The sequence below is a fragment of the Cricetulus griseus genome (genome assembly GCF_003668045.3).
Source record: "Cricetulus griseus strain 17A/GY chromosome 1 unlocalized genomic scaffold, alternate assembly CriGri-PICRH-1.0 chr1_0, whole genome shotgun sequence".
Taxonomy (NCBI): Eukaryota; Metazoa; Chordata; class Mammalia; order Rodentia; family Cricetidae; genus Cricetulus; species Cricetulus griseus.
The window spans coordinates 259,545,709-259,567,131 of NW_023276806.1; the positions used below are offsets into that span (position 1 = coordinate 259,545,709).

The 21,423-nt window shown below is 50.7% G+C and overlaps 1 protein-coding gene across 1 annotated transcript; it reads right to left on the bottom strand.

The window, feature by feature from the left end:
- Positions 1-1,673: 1,673 nt before the first annotated feature.
- On the bottom strand, positions 1,674-21,299 carry Tmprss3 (transmembrane serine protease 3). Its single transcript, XM_027394397.2, has 13 exons — positions 21,282-21,299; positions 20,086-20,227; positions 16,500-16,610; positions 15,510-15,626; positions 15,018-15,141; positions 12,113-12,238; positions 11,376-11,419; positions 10,854-11,019; positions 9,936-10,105; positions 8,187-8,282; positions 6,217-6,359; positions 5,458-5,610; positions 1,674-1,691 (listed from the first exon to the last, which is right to left on the bottom strand). The coding sequence occupies exons 1-13, from the start codon at positions 21,297-21,299 to the stop codon at positions 1,674-1,676; spliced, it is 1,428 nt and encodes a 475-aa protein (XP_027250198.2).
- Positions 21,300-21,423: the final 124 nt, after the last annotated feature.

The following is a 21,423-nucleotide window of genomic DNA, read 5'->3' on the forward strand; positions in this document are numbered from 1 at the left end:
AGGCCAGAAGAGGGTGTTAGATGCCCTGGAACTGGAGTTACAGGCAGCTGTGAGCTGGGAACACAACTCGGTCCCCTGCAAGAGCAGCCAGTGCTCTTAACTGCTGAGACGTCTATGCAGCCCCTACATCTGGTTTGTTCAAGCCACAGCATCTAAGGTCCACCATCAATGACAAAAACCTCTGCTGGGGCACAGCAGAGAGATGCCCTATAACACTTCATTGAAGTGTGGTAAGATATTTAGTTGGCAGGAAGTCATTTGCACTGAGTATTGATTGCCATATGTTTTTATAACTGCTGTGTTGTATTATTAGTGATGACTGTCCATCTCTTCCTGTGACTAATAGATAAATTACACTGCAGGGATGTGTGAATAGTGAAAAGAACCATCAGTACAAGGGTTCAGAGTTACCCAAAGATTCGAGCACTCACAGTGGGTCTTGGGATATTTATTCTAATCATAGAAATCTGAGTAGTGGCCCTGATCTGGACAGGGCTGAGCCCAAGCACGACGCCTGTGTGGCAGTTTGTTTTGGTGGTGTCCCCTTCCAGTGCTATACACACACACACACACACACACACACACACACACACTTGCATGCATGTGCACACGTATTTTCTGTTGCAGCCACAGAGCAACTGATTCATATTCTGAAGACTTAATTTGTGACAAGCTCAGATGGCCAATGGCTACTTCCTATGTAACCCTCCTCTTTTAGTGGGTAATATGGGGACCATAGGATTGTGGGCCTTGAAGGGGGGACCCAGATTCCATCAGCTGTAGTATGTTAGCAGAGTGCATGGAGGGATGAGGTGGCCCTCAGTGACTTGGGACCTTTTATTCAACTTGCTTTTAGTGTCCTCTGGTCTTGTCTTCACCCAGACCTGTGTCACTTACTCTACTTATGAGTCCCATGATACAAGATGGGCTATTCTAATGTGCTGTGAAACCTATTCTTAACAGGAAAATGCAAACTTCTGGCATGTGCAGGATGGTCTTGCGATGTGAGCCCATGATTTCAGTTTCTGAGAGCCATCACAACTCATTCACTCAAGCCCAAGGACAAGCCACACTGAGAGAAGGGACACCTTCCAGAAGCAAGGGCTAGCAATTTCATCGAGCACCAAATTCTGTGAGAAAATAGTGGAACAAAGCCTTACGCTGAATCATTCAAAACTGAGCTCCCCAACTCCTGAAACAGGCTGTTGGAAGCTGAGGTTTGGGTTGAGAACGGGAGCCCAGGAAGAAGGAATAGGTGACCACGTCTGTAACAATCCACACCAGCAGCTCCTGGCCTCGTGTCTGCACCAACTGGTGTCAATGGTTTTGCACAAGAGGTTGCCTTTGTTGGCAGTGGCTCTGAGGGGGAAATCTAGGAGGATGGCAAGGGAAGGTACCACTTATGTGCGCGTGGGTGGGGATGCTTTTGTCCTTGTGAAGCACAGAAAGTTCCAAGGCCATTTCATCCCCACATCCCAGGGACAGAGGCTTTAGCAGCAGGAAGCTCCAAATATCAAGGGTAGGCAGGGTTCTCTCCCCGCTGGCTCTGCCTCGGTGCCATGGGCAGAGCACTAAATGCTGGTTCTCAAACCCACCATGCCCACACAGGAGTCCAGGGAAGGCTCGGGCTGTGTCCACCCTCGGGAGCTCAGGTGCTGGCTTGTCTCCCATCTTCAAGTCTTCAGGTCTCTCTGAAAGTAAAAACATGGGCCACCATTTGTCCCCCTACAAGCCATGTCTTGGACACTATAACTCCGTGGGCACCTAGATTTTCCATTAAATGTTATCAATGGTCACTGAGGAGGGTTGGGTCTCTGAGGGAGAGCACTGCCAGGCTCCCATCCAGAAAGGCCTCTGCACTTTTCATCTCTGTCAAAGACTATCCCCAGACTGCTATATGAAGGTGCTAGGTCTCAGATGCATGTTCCGAAGACCTAATTTGAGACAGAACAATTTGGTTTTGCCCTAACTAGATAGGGCAATGTTGGGGGGTGGAGTAGAATGACGGTGATGGAGGGGGGACCGCTGGGTCTGACGAGTGTGACAGTGCTGCCAGGTGACAGGACTCCTGGAGGGGCCTCTAGTGAGACAACTCAAACCCGGGAACCCTCCTCCAGAACAGAGGGGCTTCGGGCTCTTGCTTGAGCTACTTGGAAAGAGATTTGGAAGCAGGTGTGTCTGACAGATCACATCTCCTGCAGGTCCTCAGTGGTCAGAGGCAGCTGATGACTAAGAAAGCCTAGTCAGCCACCATAGCAAAACCCCTCAGAGAACAGACACTTTCCAGAAACTGTCAGGCCTTTTCCCGATTTGCCAGGGAGTCTTGGTATGCCAGCCTTCCTAAAACAATGTCATGAAGATCACCCTGGTCCCTGCCCCAGAAGACCAGTGAGAGTGGCAGGAAGGGGGTCCTGGGAAATCTTCAGTTTTAGCAAACAGCCAAGGGTTTGTTCACCCTGAGTTTGCTATCTGTTTATCCCCCTGGGCAGAGTCACACTGAGGTCCTGGTCTGGGTTTGGCTATACTCATATGTGTCCTTACTAATTTGGAGTCCTCACTTGTCCAAGATCCCCGTCTATCGTGAGGAAGGTTGTAGGGACCCTTCACAGTGTGAAGAGCATCCCTGTCATGGCTCCCCAGCCTGAGCCCCTGGATGTCCCACATCCCTGGACAGTGGGAAGCACCAGGGATGGCCCTTCTTTGCTTTGTAACCTCTGGTGGTTTAGACTTTCATAAGAGGCTTGGTCACATGGGACTTGTGTCCCAAGAACAGCCACAGGAAGGCACACTTGCTTTCTGAGGTTCCTGGATTGCTTGCCACGCCTCCCATGCACACATGGCCTGTCCGCATCCCAGTCCATGGCAGTGGACTCTGCACAAGGAAACCACCTGTTCAAATGTCATTTTCATATCTAGAAAAGGGAACACAAATTCTGGCTAAATTCTGTACTGAAGAAGAACCTGTGGTACTAAATGCATAGTGCCAGCAGATTGCTCCAGGTGGCTTCCTGCAGGCCTGTGACTAGCCAGCCGCCAGGCCTGCACTGGGCCTCCATCATACACAGAAGATGAAAACAAGGCTACAGAAATGACTAGTGATGCTGACACTGGAACAAGTCCAGGTGTCACCTGCCACTACCCCAGCCCCACCCACCCCAACGCAGGAACCATGTTCAGTGTCCTGCCTCATTTAAGGCCAAAATTCAAATGAAGAAGCAGAGAGCTGGGGTGTAGCTCAGTGGTGGAACCCCACCTAGTATACACAAGACCTTGCATCCAGTTCTCAGTACTATAAAAAAGAAAGAAAGCCAGGCAGTGGTATCACAGCACCAGGGAGGTAGAGACAGGTAGATGTCTGTGAGTTCAAGGTCACCCTGGTCTACAGAGTGAGTTTCAGGACAACCAAGGTTACACAGAGAAACCCTGTCTCAAAATCCCGAAACAAAGAAAGGAAGAAAGGAAGAAAGAAAGAAAGAAAGAAAGAAAGAAAGAAAGAAAGAAAGGGAAAAAAGGGAGGGAGGGAAGGAAGGAAGGAAGGAAGGAAGGAAGGAAGGAAGGAAGGAAGGAAGGAAACTTTGCACTAAACCAATAATGAAGAAATAGTAATTAGGTAGGGCTGGAGAGATAGCTCAGAGATTAAGAGCACTGGCTGCTCTTTGTAGAGGACCTGGGTTTGATTTGCAGCACCTACATGGCAACTCACAACTGTCTGTAGGTCCAGTCTCAGGAGATCTGATGCCCTCTTCTGACCTCCACAGGCATCAAGCACACACAGGGTACACAGGCATACATGTATACCCCCACACACAAAATAAAAATAAAATTTAAAAAAGGAAAGAAGCAGAAATTAACACCTGAGGGATGCTAAGGAAGTTATTGAAGGCATCTTTTCTTAGTCAGTTGCTTCAAATGACAGCAACTCTTTTCAAAGGGCTCTGAGATGGCTCAGTGGCTGAGATGGCTTAGGCACATACTACTCTATATTGCAGAGGACTTGGTTTGATTCCCAGCACCTACATGAGGCAGTTTAAAACAGCCTGTAGTAACTCTAGTTCCAGGGGAATCTGCCCTCCTCTTCTGACCTTTGAAGACCCTGTGCTCACATGCACACACACACACACACACACACACACACACACACACACACACACGTACACAATCAAAAAACTAAAATAAGATATTTGGTTAAATAAATAATAATCTTTTTAAAAAGAAAGTCGGTGCAGCTCAGTGTTAGAGTATCTGCCTAGAATGCAGACTCTGGGTTTGAACCCCAGAATCCCATTAACCAAGTATGTTGATACATGCCTGTTATTCCAACACTTGGGAGGTGGAGGCAGGAGAATCAGAAGTCCAGGGTCATCCTCAGCTACACAATGAGTTAGAAGCCAATCTGGGTTTCATAACACATTTCAGACACCACACACACATACACAGAGAGAGAGAGAGAGAAAGAGAGAGAGAGAGAGAGAGAGAGAGAGAATGAATGAATGAATGAATGAATGAATGAATGAATGAATATACAAGGCTTGGAAGCCCGAAGCTAATTGCTGGAGACTGGAGGCCAGGAAGGGACATGGGTTTCCCTTGGGATGATCAGAAGGTTTTGGGAACTAAACAGAAGTTGTAGCCTCACACATTAGTGTGCCAAATGCCATGAGATTATTGTCTTTTGAAAGTTTGTCTATGTTACATAAATTTCACCTCTATTATGTCAGGAGAAAATAGCTTTGAAACTGGATTAGAGGATGGTATCAGGCCAATCTGCAATAAAGTTAGTAAATATTTGCCTAGTGCTTAGTCCCTGGCTGGGCCTTGCCTTCCTGCCGCCCTTTCCCACTTGGAGGGAGGGGATTCATGGACATCTAGCTCTCATCACAGTAAGACCTGTGTCAATCGGGACATCTTTTTGCCTGGTTTCCAGTGAGTCTCAGTTCCCTGGTGGCTTAGGGTTCCCCTATCTTCCTCTTGCTGACCAGGGGTCTCTCTAGGCCTGTCCTGCTTCCCCCTCCCTGAAGCAAAGCTGCCCAGGCCCATCTTGCTTCAGAACTCTGTTCCACTCTGGCTCTCCGCAAGGCATCGAATTCACAGGGGCATTTGGAGAATCCCCTCTCCTACCTCTACCTCATTTAAAGTCAACCCACCTGCCCTCTGCTCCATGCACACATGGCATCCTAACCCTACCCTCACTCCGAGGAGACACCTTATTCACTTGTCAGCTTTTTCCCTGCTTAGTCAAGCGGGTCCATTCTTCCTGTCCCTCCCCTGTGAGCCTGGATCACACCCGTAGGATTAGCTGTGCTCTGGGGTTGATACCCCAAAACCACCAAATCATTGCGGAATCAATATCCTTTCCATTCCTTCCTGTCTCCCACGGCAGAGCTGTGGTCACACTGGGTGCGGGGAACACGTGAGCTGGAAAGTCACATCAGCCTCCAACTGGGGCACTTCACCCACCTCCAACTGCTCATGAATCCAATCCAGGAAGGAGGTGACTCGGGTATAGACTCCAGGCTTGTTCACCTCAGCGCAGCCGATTCCAAAGCTTGTTGCACCCACCAACTTCCACAGTCTCCTCTCCTGGCACACCAGGGGCCCACCACTGTCTCCCTGGAGAGCAGAAGGAGGAAAAGGTCAAGGGGATTGAGCAGCTATACTGTGCTGGTGACACAGACTTCCCTTTCACTTTGCGAGCCAGTGATACCAGGTACACAACTCTCCCCGTGCACTTCTAAATGCACTCCGCTGTTGTCAAGAGGTGGCTCCTTCCAGCTGTGTCTACACCCCCACCCCGGGAGGTCAAGGGTGGCCGGTGTAGCCCATGGGGCTGGAAGAGGAAGGGTCTGTATGAGACAGAACTAACTCACTGTGACCACAGGTGGTGCTGAGTCTCACCCGCTGTGGCTTTTGGAAGCCCAGACCCATCAGCTCACACCTGTTTGCTGCTCTGGTTGTCCCCCTATACACTCAGAATCAGGCTGGAGAGGATTAGGGAAGGCAACACCCCATGCCCTGGAAGACTGAGTGCCTGGGTAAACACAGGCCGGGCCACCAGGAAAGCCAGGGATATCTTAAGCAAATCTCTTCCTTGTGCCATGTAAATTTGCTTTTTGTTCAGTCACAGGGAAGCTGGCAGTGGCCTGTCCCATGGGCTGGGTCACTATACTGGACTCTTGCCTGCTACCTTGGCCCCCAGAGTAAATGGCAGTCCTTTACCTGGCAGCTGTCCACACCACCCTTCAGATAGCCTGCACAAAGCATGGATGGGGAGATGATGCCACCGTATACATCCCTGTGGTTGCAGATCTTGTTTGAAATTAAAGGGACAGCCGCGTGGTTCAGGACTGGGGAGGCGTCGCCTGCCTCAAAATAATGAGAAAATGTGCAGTGAGGAGCCTAGCTTAGAAAACAGAGAGACAGAGACTGGAGAAAAGGGGAGGGGGGGTATGCTACCTGACACAGCAATAATAACAAACACCAGGTCTGTAGCTGGAATAGCAGACTGTCAGGGAGCACAGAGTGTCCCTGCTGAATGGGTTGTGTATCCCCATCTCTTTGTCAGGGCCACTTATTCCCCTAAGAGACTCAAAGTGGAAGAGAAGCAGGAAACAGTAGACAAATGTTTCTTCCTACAGCCAAGCCCTGGACCCACCCCAGTCAATCCATGTTACAAAAGGGAAACTGAGGCTCCCGAAGGCCTCACATATCTGGACAGAGCTGTATGTGGTCAGCAAGAGTGTGTCCCTCCAAATAGAGGTGTGGGCCCTGGACCTGTGGCAGTGCCATTAGCCAGGGAACTTCACAGGCATGCACTCAAGGGTACAGGTGTGAGATAACCTCAATGATATCATGGGTAGACTCATGAAAACTACAAGCACTTAGCAAAGACTCAATGACTCAATGAAGGCAACATCAGAGGAGCAGGGCTTAGCATCAGACCAGCCTGCTGGCCTCGAAGATGAGGATGAGGCCACCAGCCCAGGCATATAGAAGCATAGGTAAGGGGACAGCTGTCATCAGAGCCACCTGAGGAGCCAGACTGCCAGCACCTGCGACCCCTGAGGCTGGCTGGTGACGTCTGAGTTATAACTGGAAGGCAGTAAACACACAAGCTGGGCATTGAAACCCAGAGTTTGAGAGGCTGAGGCTAGAGGGTTGCTGTGAAGATGATGGCTAGCCTGGGCTACACAGTGAGTTCCTGGGCAGACTGGGTGGCAGTGAGACCCTGAATGAATACGTCCCCTAAGGAAAACACCGAACTTCCTGCGTGGGTTGAATTAGAGCCCCCTTCTTATTTGTCTGCCTGTAACTGAGACATGTGACCCTATTTGGAACAGCCTCTGCAGAGGCTGCTGAAGTATGATCTCAAGGGCAGGTCATCTTGCATGCAGGGCAGGCTCTAAATCCAACAACTTATGTCATGGAGACAGGACTCAAGGGACTGATGAGATGCGTCAGCCGGTAAAGTTGTTGGTTCGATACCCAGAATCCACATTGGTGGAGAGGCAAAAACAATCGTCTAGACTTTTGGACTGGAGTGACGCATCAGCCAGCCAAGGAACCTAAGAATGGCTAGAGGCACCAGATGCTGGGGAGACACTGGGATAGACCCCACCTCAGGCCTGTAGACTCCTTGACCTCAGACTTTAGAACTGTGAGAGGACTTGCTCTTTTGAGCCTTTTGAGCCATCCGGGCCATGGTGGTTTGTTACAGTTTCTAGTGACAGCAGACTGCCCTGAGCCTCGAGACCATGTCAGCAGTCTACCTTGATGCAGGGGACCCAGATGTGGAGGCTCCTGGGTAGCGCCTTCTACTCTGTGCTCACAGGAGAAAATAGAACACCCCTGCCAGCTCTCACAGACATCCGTTCTTTACCGGGTAACCCTGAAAGCTAAATAAAACGTGGGGCATCATCAAGGTGTGCTTTATACGTTTGCTTTGCAGAGTGAGAGGAGACAGGAAGGAGGGTGTGTGAAGGCCTCTCCATGGACAAATACCCACACTTCTCCCTCACAGCCGATTTCTCTCCAGAGAAGCCTCACAGCATCACACTGACTGACGCTCCACAGTTACTCGGCAGACTACTGTTGTGAACAGTTGGTCCGCACTAACCCTGAGCTGGGTGGGACCTTCACAGCAGAACATTGGAGTGGGCCCTCCCAGCCTCTGGCTTCAGACCACTGACCTCCATCCTCTGTGGCCCCCCATCCTGATGTCCAGCACAGTTTCCCATCAGGAAAGTTCTCTTCAGAGTTGGGCAGACAGACAGGCTGGATGGTCCCTGTTAGAAAGGAAGCAATGATATGAAATCCCTGAAGCCACGGTCCCAGAAATGAACTGACTTTGTGTTGAACCCATCTCCTAGGGAGGGGTTGGGCCTTGGTCATTGAAGTCAGCTAGTTCAGAGCAGAGACCCCACCCACTCATCCCCCAGAGTCTATATAACCTGAGTGTAGACTAGAATGTGGTGTGAGCCCAGCAGCAAGCCCTGGCTGTAAAAACCTGGACAGTAGACAGTTTAGGCTTGCGGACCAGGTGATCACATGTCATCACTGGTGCCAAAGCCATAAGAGATGTAAACACAAGGGGCTGGTGGATTGATGACAAGATTTTATTGCTCAAATGTGCATTGAGTCATACTTGGGCCACAATTGGCCACTCCTGGTCCAGACCTTGAGTGTATGCACAGAGCATCACACTGGGGATGTTCCCGCTGCCCCTGGTGTTTGTAGTGAGCCTAGGCTGTGCCACTGAGACCCTAACAAAGCCACATAGCTACATGTGCCCAGGGCTTTCATGTGAGCAGCACTTGAGATGCCACCGCCATCCGGAATGGTGGTGATAGGAAGGTGGGGAGGGACCAGGTGGTGGTCCACGCCTTTAATCCAGCACTCGGGAGGCAGAGGCAAGTGGATCTCTGTGAGTTCGAGGCCAGCCTGGTCTCCAGATCGAGTGCCAGGACAGCCAGGGCTACACGGAGAAACCCTGTCTTGAAAAACCTAAAGGAAAAAAGAAAAAGAAAGAAAGGAAGGAAGGAAGGAAGGAAGAAGGGAGGGGTGACATGTTAATTCTTTAGCCAAGTACAGCAACAGATAACTCCTTTCTCTAGAACCAAATACCACCAAAAGTAGCTGGTAAGCAGCAGCCCTCAACTCCACCGCAGCAGTCTTTTCTCTCTGTTGTGCTAGAAATCACACAGGTTCGCTGCAGAGAAGCGGGGGTCCACCTTGGAAACAGCCCTGCCTGCCCTCCAGCACTCTCATCCTTGGAAGGTCAGGACTCTCAGTGATGGAGCCAATGTTCTGTGCCACTAACAGAATGCAGGAGAGCCCCAGCAGGGCCGACTCTGCAGGGGTTTCTGTAACAGCCAGAGGGCTGAGCTTGGAACTCAACCTCTGTCACTAGAGGTGATAAGAATCTGAGAGAAGGGAAGAGGTCGGTTCTAAGAACGCCCAGGGAGCTGATGATTCCTAGAACCTTCCAGATGCTGAGGAAGAGGGAGGCTCCTGCCAAGCCCTCAAGCTGCCCCTGCTCTTTCTACCAGAAGTACCCCACCAGAGTCTCTATGTAACCAACACCAAGATGGGAATGTGCTTTCTGCTCACGGTCCCTAAGGGACTCTCTTCTGCCACCTAGAGGCACCAGGTGGCCTGGCCTAGAGAAGCCCTTACATTCAGTTGGCACCAGACTGAGAGACCAGAGTAGAACCAGGAAGGCTGTTGTTGGTGTTGGCCTCTGGCCTCCACGTGCACACACACACACAACTTTAATGAGCAAAGGACAGTGCGCTGGTGTCAACACCCAGCTAAATCAAACATTGGAATTTTCTGGCAAGAATAATACAGCAGCCATTATAACGATGCTCCAACAAGCAACCACCAATTCTCTTGAAACAAATTAAAAGCAACTGTCTTGTGCAGAAGCCTAAGCATACCGTCGAAGGAGAGTGGCTCTGCCAGCTTCATGAGGGCGATGTCATTGCCTAGCCGCTTTGGCTTGTACTTGCTGTGGTAGATGATTTTCTCCACCAGATGGGAGGGCACAGGACTGTCCATTAGGGACACAAGACCCACCTGGACAGTCCAGGACTTGGGGTGGTATAGGCTGAAATGCAGAGAGGCGGAGCTCAGGACAGACCCAACCATGCTGGGCTCCACTGTTCCATGAGCCCAGGGAGACTGAGAGATATCACCAGGTGGGAGATGGACCCATGCCCTGCACATCTGTGCCCTGCCCCACATTGACCACATTCCCAAGTCCTGCAGGAACACTGACCACACCCCATGTACATCCCAGACAAGCCATTCTCTCCACACCACCCAAGAGATAGACATTTGAGAGCAGCTTTGCTCCCTGTGGAGGGTGCCCAAGTCTTTCTCCACTGACCAAGTTAAACACAAGTTAAAAAGAGAATCAGCCGCTAGGTCTGGGATGCTTTCTGTGACTTCCTTGCCATCTAAATGCCTGACAGATCCAGCTTGGTGGAGGCTCGGTGTTCTCTGGGTACCCTGCACTTACACCCCATGGTACCCTGCTGTGCCATCAAATAGATGACAGTAGTGAGCCACAGGAAGGCCTGGGATCCTTATTTCAATAGGGTCTCTTTCCAACCCAATCTTCCTTCCTTCTTTTTCTACCTTCTCTGTGCCTGCCCAGCTCATGTCATTCCCAGACACAGAGACAGGTCCACTATGATGAAGGCAGGCATTCCCTCCTACATGTGGCTTTATGGTGACTGGCTTCCTGCCTTCCTAACCTGCTCTTACCCACAGATCACCCCATCTCCCTCTGACCCAGGACTAGATAAGGCTCTGGGAAGAGCAGATCCACAGCGGCAGGTCCGGGCACTCACTCGTAAACACAGTGTGCAGCGGTGACGATCCACAGAGGGGTGATGACGGAGCCCCCACATAGGTGGTAACCCTGGAACTGGAGGCTGACCTGCCAGGGCCACTGGGCGAGAGAGGACATGTTTCCACCCACAATGCGGAAGCTGTAGCCAGGTCTCAGGCCACAGGCTACAGAAGGAAAGGAGGGGCTTATGGGTAATGCTGTCAGCACCCTAAACCTCCTACCTAGCACTATCCTTGTCCCCAACCCTACAGGAGAGGGTTAGGCACACATGGAGTCAAGAACACATGGGATCAGGCACACAAAAGACTCAGAGGTATGCCGGGTTTGTGGGAGGCAGTGGGAAGGGCTGTTGCAGAGAGCAGACATGCTCACCCTGTTCATCAATGACATCCTGGTGCCTAGCCCCACAGTGGCATCTAAGAGAAGGGGTCTTGAGCTGTCCCCAAAGGGAGGAGGACATGACTCTACAAGGGCAGCTTCCATGTGGCTCCCTACCTATGTAAACACTTAAGACACTTACCCAAGCACTTCAAGGTGACCACATGGCCTGAGGCACAGCCTTCCCTACAGTGGAAAAAAAAAAACAAAAACAAAACAAAACAGTTCATGGATGGGCAAAAAAGCTGCTGCTTGCAGAGCAAGGATCATATGCGTTGGACCTGGGGTCCTGGGTGTCCAGAGGAAAACCTGACTGCAGAGCACCTGTGGCGTTTTCTCCCTGCCTCAGCCTGAGCCCCAGTGGGGAGATGTCTCAGATCTGGGCACCTGACTGTTGCTAAGGGAACCTGGTTTTTCTTTATCGGGGTTTTGAGGTTGTGGCTTGGGGGGGGGGGGTAAGTGGTAGATATGAAAGCACTTTGTAAAGGATGCTGTCTAACTTGTCTGTTCCCTGCTTATTTGCTTACACACACACACACACACACACACACACACACACACACACACACACACACACACACACACACTCCCTGCGGTGAGGCAGACCCGGCACTGGCCTGATGACTGCCTGTCACTGGGTGTCACTGTCTCTCTTCTACTGCACTTCCTTCCCTCCCTTGACACAACCATACTTGCCAGGGTTGGGGGTTCACCCCTGCACCCAGGCTTATGCCCCACCATTCTGACCATAGCAGTGAGCTCCACCCTGGCTCATGGAGATGACATTCTTTCCCCTCATCGAGTGCCCCACGGCTTCACAAACGCAGCCTGTGACTCAGCACCAGGGTCGACAGCAACAGAACGTATCTAACCACTTACCTCATGTACACAGAGTGGTGCAGCGTGGTCACCTTGTCATCCGGCAAGAGGTGATTGATGGACACGAAGTCGCCCTGGAACTGCTCCTCAAGCGCATCCACTCTGAGGTGGTCTGAGCTTACATAGCTGCAGGCACATTGGAAACCCAGACCCAACAGTCATGGTGACTCTGAAATATCAGTCACCCACACACACACACACACTCACCAGGTTACAAGCATCACACTTTGGAGACCTCACTTGCTCCTCCCCAGACCATCAAAGGCTTCATTTTGTTGAGGAAATGCACACACCTTAGCCAGGCATTCCAGGCTGCCTATGGTCTGGACACGTGCTTGCTGTCCCACAGTCCACAGCCTGGCCTACCCACCCACCCAATTCCAGCCACAAAGACCACTTCCTGCCACCGTTAGGTAGTCCCCACCCACCTCACTCTGTACTTGGTTTGGCTGGAGCCAAGCCTCAGGGGAGGCAGCTAGATGTTTAGTTCCTGAGGGTCAGGAGTTAGGGGAATATGAGCACCTGTCCCACTTTGTCTAGCCCTGTCATGGAAGGAGTGACTCAAGGACCCTGGGACCAAGCAAATGGGATCAGTGTCAGGAGACAGGCAGACATGGTGAAGAAGAGAAATTTAAAGAGACCAGAATTGGGTAGAATAGCTCAGCATATACCCAGCAATAAAAAAAGAAAAAAATGCAGCATTTAAAGGGTCCCAAATGAAGGTGGGGGAGCAAAGGGTACTGCAGGTGGCTAACTTCTCACTAACCTGGCAGTTTGTCACAAAGGGTGCCATCCAATTGCTGTTAAGTGCCTCAGGGACTCATGTAGGTACAGTGGCAGTGTTCAGCCATCCATGAGTTTGAAGGAAATGCTATCAAGATGTTTTGCAGGCATATCCTCCCAGGGGAGGCCACAGTAGGCTGCCTAGATGTGATGGAGTCAGCTTTTGCTGGGATGTCAGGTCATGGGAAAGATGGCAGGGTGATGAGCTGGGGGCTCATGAAATGCAGAAGGAGCCTAAGTGTCACAAGTGGAGCCCACGGATCACCTCAAAGCAGCAGCCACCCCCACCACAGCCGTGATGACACCCTAGTGACCACTGAGCAGGTGCTTTGAAGGCAGGTGCTGACATTCTCCATTCTAAGGGCGGAGACTAGGCAAGTCTCACAAGACTGCCCTGAATCTGCACCAAGATTCGAGCCAACTAGCTTGACTGTCTGGTTTTGGTTTTGACTTGGGTTTTTGGTTTGTTTGTTTGCTTGCTTACTTGTCTGCTTGTCTGCTGCTATTCCAGATATAAGAGATAGACGTGGCAGAGGAGACGGAGTTTCTAAGGAGAGAGGAGAGAAGATAAACGCGAACACAGAATGAAGTCAGAGAGACTGGGGCAATGGAGGAGGGTGATGTGTTCATGGTGCGGGAGAAAGTGGTACAGGGAGAAGTTGTATCCCTAGCATCCTCTCAGACCCGGGCAATATGGCAAAGGCCAGGGATTTGGAAAGGGAGAATTCTCCAGAAGAAAAGAGGAGGAAAGAGAAAGAAGATAATGGCAGATAATGATGGAGGAACTGAGGCTTTTTTGGTGTGTGTGTGTGTGTGTGTGTGTGTGTGTGTGTTCATGCATATGTGTGCATGTGTGTGTATGTGTATGTACATATGTGTTCGTGCATGTGCGAGTGTGTGCATGTGTGTGCATATGTGTGTGTGTGTACGTGTGCCTGCGCGCACGCATCTGCATGCATGAGTACATTTTTTTCTGTTTTCTTTTTCTCTAATAATTAAAACTACATAATTCTCAACATTGTCTCTGAATGACTTCTGCAGCTGTCATTGAATTTTAGTTGCAGCTTGTTTAGGAACCCAGGCAGGCATGGTGTGCAGAGGAGGCAGGTCTGGGGGACCTCAGCTGTGGGGTACCTAGGATCCCACTGGCTTAGATCCTCCACGACGGTTGTAGCCATGTGGTTTTGAGGACCTTGCTTCCTTGGTTACAAACTAAGTTGTACTTCGGAGTTTTCCACCTTTGATCCTAAGATGCTAGGGGGGACTTGGGAACCTGCCTGTGGTAAACTGGGACCTACAGTATTGAGAAGCCAAAAGGAAATGGCACCCTGGGAAATAAGGCAGGAGGGCTAGCCATGAAGGAGAGGGGTCCTCAGTTGGGCAATAGCATGTGGACAGCCAGCAGCCAACTCCCAAGACTGAAGATGGAAAGACACTGTCTTAGATGGTCTCCTGAGGCTAAGGGTGTTTCCGAACAACAGCATCCTCTGGGACTCTTGAGGATGTGTGTGCAGACATGGGTGTGACCAGCACCTGTGTGCAACAGCATCCCGACACTGGGGCAGAGTATTTTATTTTTCCACTCAGAAGTCCTGGGCTTACAAACTGTTTGCTTTCTGTTACTGTTTTTCTTTTTTTTATGGTTTGCATGTTTTATTTGACTGTCTTGTTTTTTTGTTTGGTTGGTTGATTGCTTGGGTTGTTGTTGTTTGACAGGAACTCACTATTCAGCTCAAGTTGGTCCCAAACTCTCCATGTAGCCCAGGCTGGCCTAGAACACACATTGCTCCTGTCTCTGCCTCGCCAGTGCATGGATTACATGTGTGCCACCATGCCTGGCTGTTGCAGTGCTGGCACAGAACCTGTGGCACTCTACCAGCTGAGCCCCAGCCCCAAGGATCTCAATTGCTTTTGCATCTAAGGCCCTGGCCTCACCCTTCACACACAATGTTCTGTGTGACTTGGAGTCACCTGGCTGCTTGGGCCTTGTCTTGCTCCCTGTGAAGGAAGACAGAGCTAAGTGCCACGAGGTTGTCATAAGGATGAAGTGTGACATGTTAAAGCATCTGGAGAGCTCCTACTGCCCCCATCCTGTCATCCTTGTCATTTGGCCCTGACTCACCTGGGAAACCCCAGCTGGGCACAGGCAACCTTGGCGTAGTGGCTTTTCCAGTCATCGGAGCACATGGTCCTCCAAGCAGCGGCCGTGAACACCTGGAGCGCTGCTCTTTGGCCACTCACTCGTACTGGCCAGGCACGGGGAGAAGGGCAGTGAGGACCAGTGCAGGCTGAGGCCAAGCAGAAGCTGACAACAGCCCCACTCATTGCACGCACCTCCTCTCCCAACCTGACCTGCCCCCTTGCTCAGCCCCTCCCCATAAGATTCTGCAGTTCCCATGGCCTAGACCATGAGACACCCCCCCCAGAACCTATCTAGTAACCCAAGTGAATGCAAACACACATAACAGTCATCCCAGAACCTAGCTAGACACATGGCAGCTGAGGACAGGTGGTTTCGATGGCTATGCCTTGGATCCATCTCACAGAAGGGAAGGGCAAGTCCTGGGTTGTGGTCACTCTCTATTACTTCCTCCAGTGAAAGGGTGCGACTCACCACATCGATACTCATCCTCCCCATCCTTGCAGTCAGAGACCCCATCGCATCGAGCTGTCAGTTCAATGCACTTGAAAGATGAATGGCACCTGTACTTCCCAGAGCAGTCGAAGTGGACTGGGAACAGGGAGGAAAGGGAGACCGCTAGCAAGCTGCCCCTTCAGTGTGCGGCACTCAGAGCTGCACACCTGCCATGTGGCCTTGAACTTGCCCATCAATAATGAAACCTGCAATGAAATTGCATCCCTGACAGCAGCCTGTTCCCTTCAGCCCCGTTTCTGGCCTGAACTCCAGGGGGCAGGACTGCTGCACCCACAGTATCACTACCTCCAGGAAGCACAGATCAAGGTGTATTCAGACTCTCAAGGTTCAAAGTCAAGAGCGAAACTGCATGGCTGTGACCAACACACCCACCTGGCCCAGCAAGAGCCTCAACTGAGACTTTTCAACCATCCTGCTTCCTTCAACTCTGGGCCTGAAGCCAATAAACGATAGAACACATGGCTGAGCAGGAGGCAGACTACACTGCCCTGTGCTCAGTTAGTTGGAGGAGAAAAAGAGAAACTATATACTCTAAGAGCGCCCCTTCCTCCCTATGACCCACTTTCTCAAAAGCCTCACATACCTCCCTATAAAAATAGCCAGGGTGCGTGGTATGGCTTGAATGGAAGTCTTTGTCTGTTCCACCCCAGACTCCCCCTTCCCATCCCAGAGTCCTGTTTCACCAGCTACCTTTGAGTAATTCTAACTGTGCAGGTATCCTAGTGGCAGAGCCCAGAGCACAGCCAGCAGCCCCTGCCTGTTCCCACACTGGCTTGATATTCACACAAGCAGATAAAACCCATCACCATCAAACCAAAAGGACACCAGCCACCAGTAATTAAGGCCAGGCAACAGCAAGTACAGACAGAGTGGGGGTGGGGTCACTCATGCAAGTTTAAATGCCAAAGCAGGTATTCGAGCGCCTACTAAATAATGGACGGTACTCACTGCCCAGGCCGATGGCCAGCGCCAGTATCAAGGCAATGATCCCAATGACGATGATCGGAAAAAACTTCAAGGGCAGCAGGGACAAGATCTGCGCAGCCACTGCGTCTGCATCTGAGAACCAAAGGAGTGGGGAGTGGCGGAGCCAGGGACCATTGACTTTGAGTGACATAAAACTTAAAGTTTAGCCATGTGTCCTCTGTCCTCTCTGTGCAGAGAAAGTACCAGCCCAAAGACAGCTGACTTCATTGAATGAATGGCCACGTTGTCTAGGTCAGTCTCACCCTCCCAGCTATGGCCCAGCTCTCATCCCAGCTTAGGAGACATTGTTGTGGGTTGAAAAGTATCCTCCAAAGGAGCCTTTGACACCCTGACTCCCAGCAGCCTAGCATGGGATCTTACTTGGAGATCACAGAGAGTGCCAGTTAAGATGAGGTCCTTAGAGAGTGCACTACTCTTGTATGACTGGGAAGGGGGGATTCCAACACAGACACAGACATGCATAGAAGAAAGACAACAAGAGACTAAGGGAACAGAAGATGAAGATGAAGGCCGGGGCAGGGTGACATGACAACTCAAGGAGTCCCAAAGGCTGTTGGTCAAAGGTCACTTTCTGCACAAGGCCTGGAGGGTCCTGTGTGCATCCATGGGAACAGAGCCTTACTGTCAACAGACTTTTAGGCTTCCAGCCCCCCCAAAAGGATACAAGGAGAGTCTGTTGACTGAGCCACCCAGCTGTGACATGTTGTCCCAGCCCTGGTAGAACAGTTGAAGGAAGTTCCAGGTCCCAAGGATATGTTCAGAGAGGGTAGTGTGACATGGAGATTTTATGCCATATGTTTGAAGCAAGGAGGGCGCTGGGCTCTCTCAAATTATCCCAAGCTGGCCTTTCCCCACAGAGTCACCCTCAGCCTTTGTTCCAGGCCATGCAACACATGTGAGCAGAGGCCACCACATAGGCAGCAGATCCCCAAGAGTGGGGCTGTCCAGTAGCTCACACACTGTCCAGTTTAGTACATTTCATGTCCTCTTCCAGGTCAGAGCTGCCACAACTCTGCTTGCTGCTCCTAAAGACTGGGGTTCCTAGGCTCTGGATTCTTCGGCTCTCATGGGAACCACCCACTTGTGCAATACCCACTGGGGAGAGGACTGGCAGTCACCAGGGTGATGAGGCCACCTGTTGTGCAGGGAGTGACAAATCCCTGTCCTTGACCCAGAAACTTCATGTCTTCTGGCTACATCGTCTATGAAATCTGGCAGGCTAACCGGTTAGCTTGCAAGTAAGGTGAACACTCACACTCTAGCTGCAGAGGTACAGCATCACCACCTCTCCTCTCTGGTATGGCTTGGACACACTTGGTTTGATGGTTAGTTTTCTATCGACTCAACACAAGCCAGGATCATCTGGGAAAGGGGAACTTCCGTTGGGAAAATGCCTTCATCAGATTGGCCTTTGAGCATATATAGTGAGTGTTGTCTTGACTAATGTTGGATGTGGAGAGCCTAGCTCATTGTGTGCGGTGTCACACTGGGGCAGTGTTGCTTCTGGATGACATATGAAAGTGGACTGAAAAAACCTGTAAGCAGCACCCTCCATAGCCTCTGCTTCAGTTCCTGCCTCCAGGTGCCTGCCCTGTGTGAGTTCCTGTCCTGGGCTTCCCATGAGCTGTGAAGCTGGTATAAACCTTCCCTCCCCAACTTGCTTTGGTCATGATGTTATCATAGCAATAGAGACTAGGACACTGGGGATGGTGAATAAAAGGCATCTCTCTGGAGCAGCCCCACAAAGGACAGACATGCAGGAAAACCTCCCAACCTCCCTGGAAATGAACAAACGAAAAATGGACCTAAATTCATCCTGACATCACAATGACTTTGCTGGTACCATACCCACTGGTGCTCACAGCGGAAGAGACCACAGGCTTCTCACACAGCACAGGAGCAGGATGCATTCGAGTCCCCTTTGTTAGTATTTAGGCATCTGTACTGGCCTACCCATGAGGTTCTGACAGGATATGTCCTCAGCTATAGCCATTAAGAGCACTACCTGTGCACATTCACTATGTTCCCTTTTAAAAGGGCTCTTTCTTTCTTCCTCTCTCCTTCTCTCTCTCCTTTTCTCTCTCCCTCTCTCCTCCTCCTCTCCCCTCACCCCTCCCTCCCTCTCTCTCCTTCTTTCTCTTCCTCTCTCTCTCCTTCTCTGCCTATCTTTCCCCCTACTGCCTCTCTTTTCTTTTCTGCTGCTCCTGTTCCCAGAGGCCATCCCCCCTCACCATTCCCTTTCCCCTAATAATAAAAAGAAAAAAAAAAAAAAAACCTCCAGGTGATCTCTGTCGCATGGCATTTTTCTGTCTCAAGCCACTTTTTACATTACAACACCCTTTGTGTGACATTGGAGATGGAGCTACATGGCTTAAGCAGATGGAGTTTTTGACCCAGTGATGTCACCTCTAGGAATGGATCCTAAATGTTGTCAAGGGTGTGTACACAGATGTCTGTCTCCACACACCCTGTTGAGGGTGCCATTCCTGAAACCAGCAAACAGGAAGCAGCCTAAACAGTCAGCAAAGGGGCAGCAGGAAACCCTCAACATCACTGTGGCGCACGTGGAATGGAATTCCTAAGGGGTCTTTTCTAATTTCATGAACCCATTCCTCCCACCCTGTCCTTCATACTCTGTCAGCAATCCAGAAGACTTAAAAAGAATCCCTGGGGCATCTGGGATGCAGGTTGGTCAGAGCTACAGCCTGAACTGTCCAAGTTCCCTCCCTCGCCCAGCCCGGGGGGTCATCATTCTCATTGCTCCCAAGTCGGACTTTCCAAACCAGCAAGCCACAGACAGCTCTCACCATAGGAACAGGCATCACAGGGAAAACAAATGCCTCACCTGGAAGACATGTGATTCAAGGAACCAGCTTTTCTTTTGGTGGCTACACCTATCATTTTAGCCAGGCACTTAACCTTTAGTGACATACAGCTTGCCTGAGTTTTCTAGAAGGGCTGTGGCCAGTGTTTCTAAGGACTCCCTGGAGGGCTCAGAGTTTTCCTAGGCAGTATTCAACCTCTTTCTGAGTGAACCTGAGCCAATGTGGATCTTGGGTCTCTGAAAACCGCCAAGAGAAGAAAACCAACCAACCAAACAAACACAAAACACTGCCTCCAGGAAGTTAGCAACTGCCCCTAACAAGGGGCTCCTCCTGAGCACCCTCCAACTGCAAGATTGGGGAAGGGAGGTGTCTGACTACTAATGTGAAAATACCCAGGGAAAGCGGGAGACATAGCAAAGTCAGAGTAACCTGTCTAGTTCAATCCCCGGTATAGGAGAGAAGGGAGGAGAAGGGAGGAGAGAAAGACAGAAGGAGGAAGGTGGGAGAGAGAAAGAGAGTGAGAGAATATACAAGGAGATTTCCCACACACACCCACACACAGAGACACACAGGCACACACACGTACACACACACACACACACACACACACACACACACACACACACACACACACGGGGCACACGGGGCACACGGGGCACAGACAGACACTTGACCACATTCACCACTTCTGCAAAGAGCCCACATCACAAAATCCCACCTACCTGGTGCCACAGGACTTATTTTCAAATCATCCAAGCCAAAGAGTGATCGGAAGGAGAAGGGGGCTTCGGCTGCCGGAGGATCGTTTTCTCCCATGGTGACTATCTCAGCGCCTCTGATGTTGGCTTCCGGCTCCACCTCCACCTGCTTAGCCAGGGGTGAGCAGGATTGGTCCCTGTGGGAAGTATGGGCACCAGGGGTGCCTCTGTCCCACTTTAAATCCTTTCTGTCAGACTTGAAGACTTTGTGAGTTTGTCCCAAACACCCGTCTACTGAGAGCACAACTCTCCCTGGACTTCTAGAGTTGACAAATGAGCAGAATTTTAATTCCTCTCCAATAACAACGATGACGGTGTCCTCTGTGTAGCCAATCTTAAAACCAATCAAGTGACCCTTTTAAAGATAAGCCCCTTTGCCACACAGAAGGCACTGTGTCGTTCTTCTTTAGAAGACGGTAACTACCTGATTTCTGAGACTGTTCTCCCCTGTCCTTCAACATTTGATTTTTCTTTCTAGCCATAGGATTCACTTGTCATAGACATAAGATGTTCTGATACTCAATATTTGTGTCCCAAAATGTAGGTAGCACCAGAGAAAGGGCACTGTCCTGCCGTTAGTAGCATCAGTAGCTTTCCACAAACCCAGTCCTTTCCTGGCTCCTACAGGCATGACCTAATTAAAAATGAAAGTATCTGAGCCCTGGGGACCCAGGCCACCCAGCCAAGTGAGGAGTGGCTGGGAGCCTCAGACCAAACCCACACAGGGCTCTGTTTCCTACAGTAGAGACTTTCCAGAGAGGGTTGAACAAGCACAGCCATGTAGGGTGCTCCCCGGTGAGTCCCAGGTCAGTCCTCCCAACTATACAACCAGGGTTTTTAGAACTCTGCTTCCATCAACACTGAGGTCCACAGAGACCCCCTGAAGGCTGTAAGCAACAAACATGAATCTGTCTGCCTCCTTCCCGGCTTGCTACCTGTTGTGTTTGTCCACATTCCAAATGGAGCTACTCACCATTAACAACCAATCTTGTTTCTCACAATATTTGTAAACTCTAAGCTTTCTGGAAAAATCAGCCCTGGGAGAGTATCCCCTCCCAAGCAGGCCTAGGCTGGCAGGACCCACCTGGGGAAGCTGAGAAGTTACTTAGAGTGCACCCTCAAAGTGTCCCCCGACCCCGTGCCCCGCCCAGCCCTCTTACTATTTCTGGAGCCGCCATCATTTGGAGCAGTAATAATTTCCTTTTTCATTATAAAAATGAGCAGGAGGGGAAGCAGCTGGCAAAGGGGAGTCCAGTAGGGAAATATTTCCACCGAGTCACTCAGCCTTGTCGACTCTGTCAC

Excerpts from the sequence above, each read along its gene's own strand:
- Tmprss3 (XM_027394397.2), bottom strand. Across the intron at positions 15,627-16,499 it reads GCTGGCCATCGGCCTGGGCA|TCCACTTCGACTGCTCTGGG; the intron begins GTGAGTACCGTC and ends CCCTGTTCCCAG. Across the intron at positions 11,420-12,112 it reads CACCACTCTGTGTACATGAG|GGAAGGCTGTGCCTCAGGCC; the intron begins GTAAGTGGTTAG and ends TTTCCACTGTAG.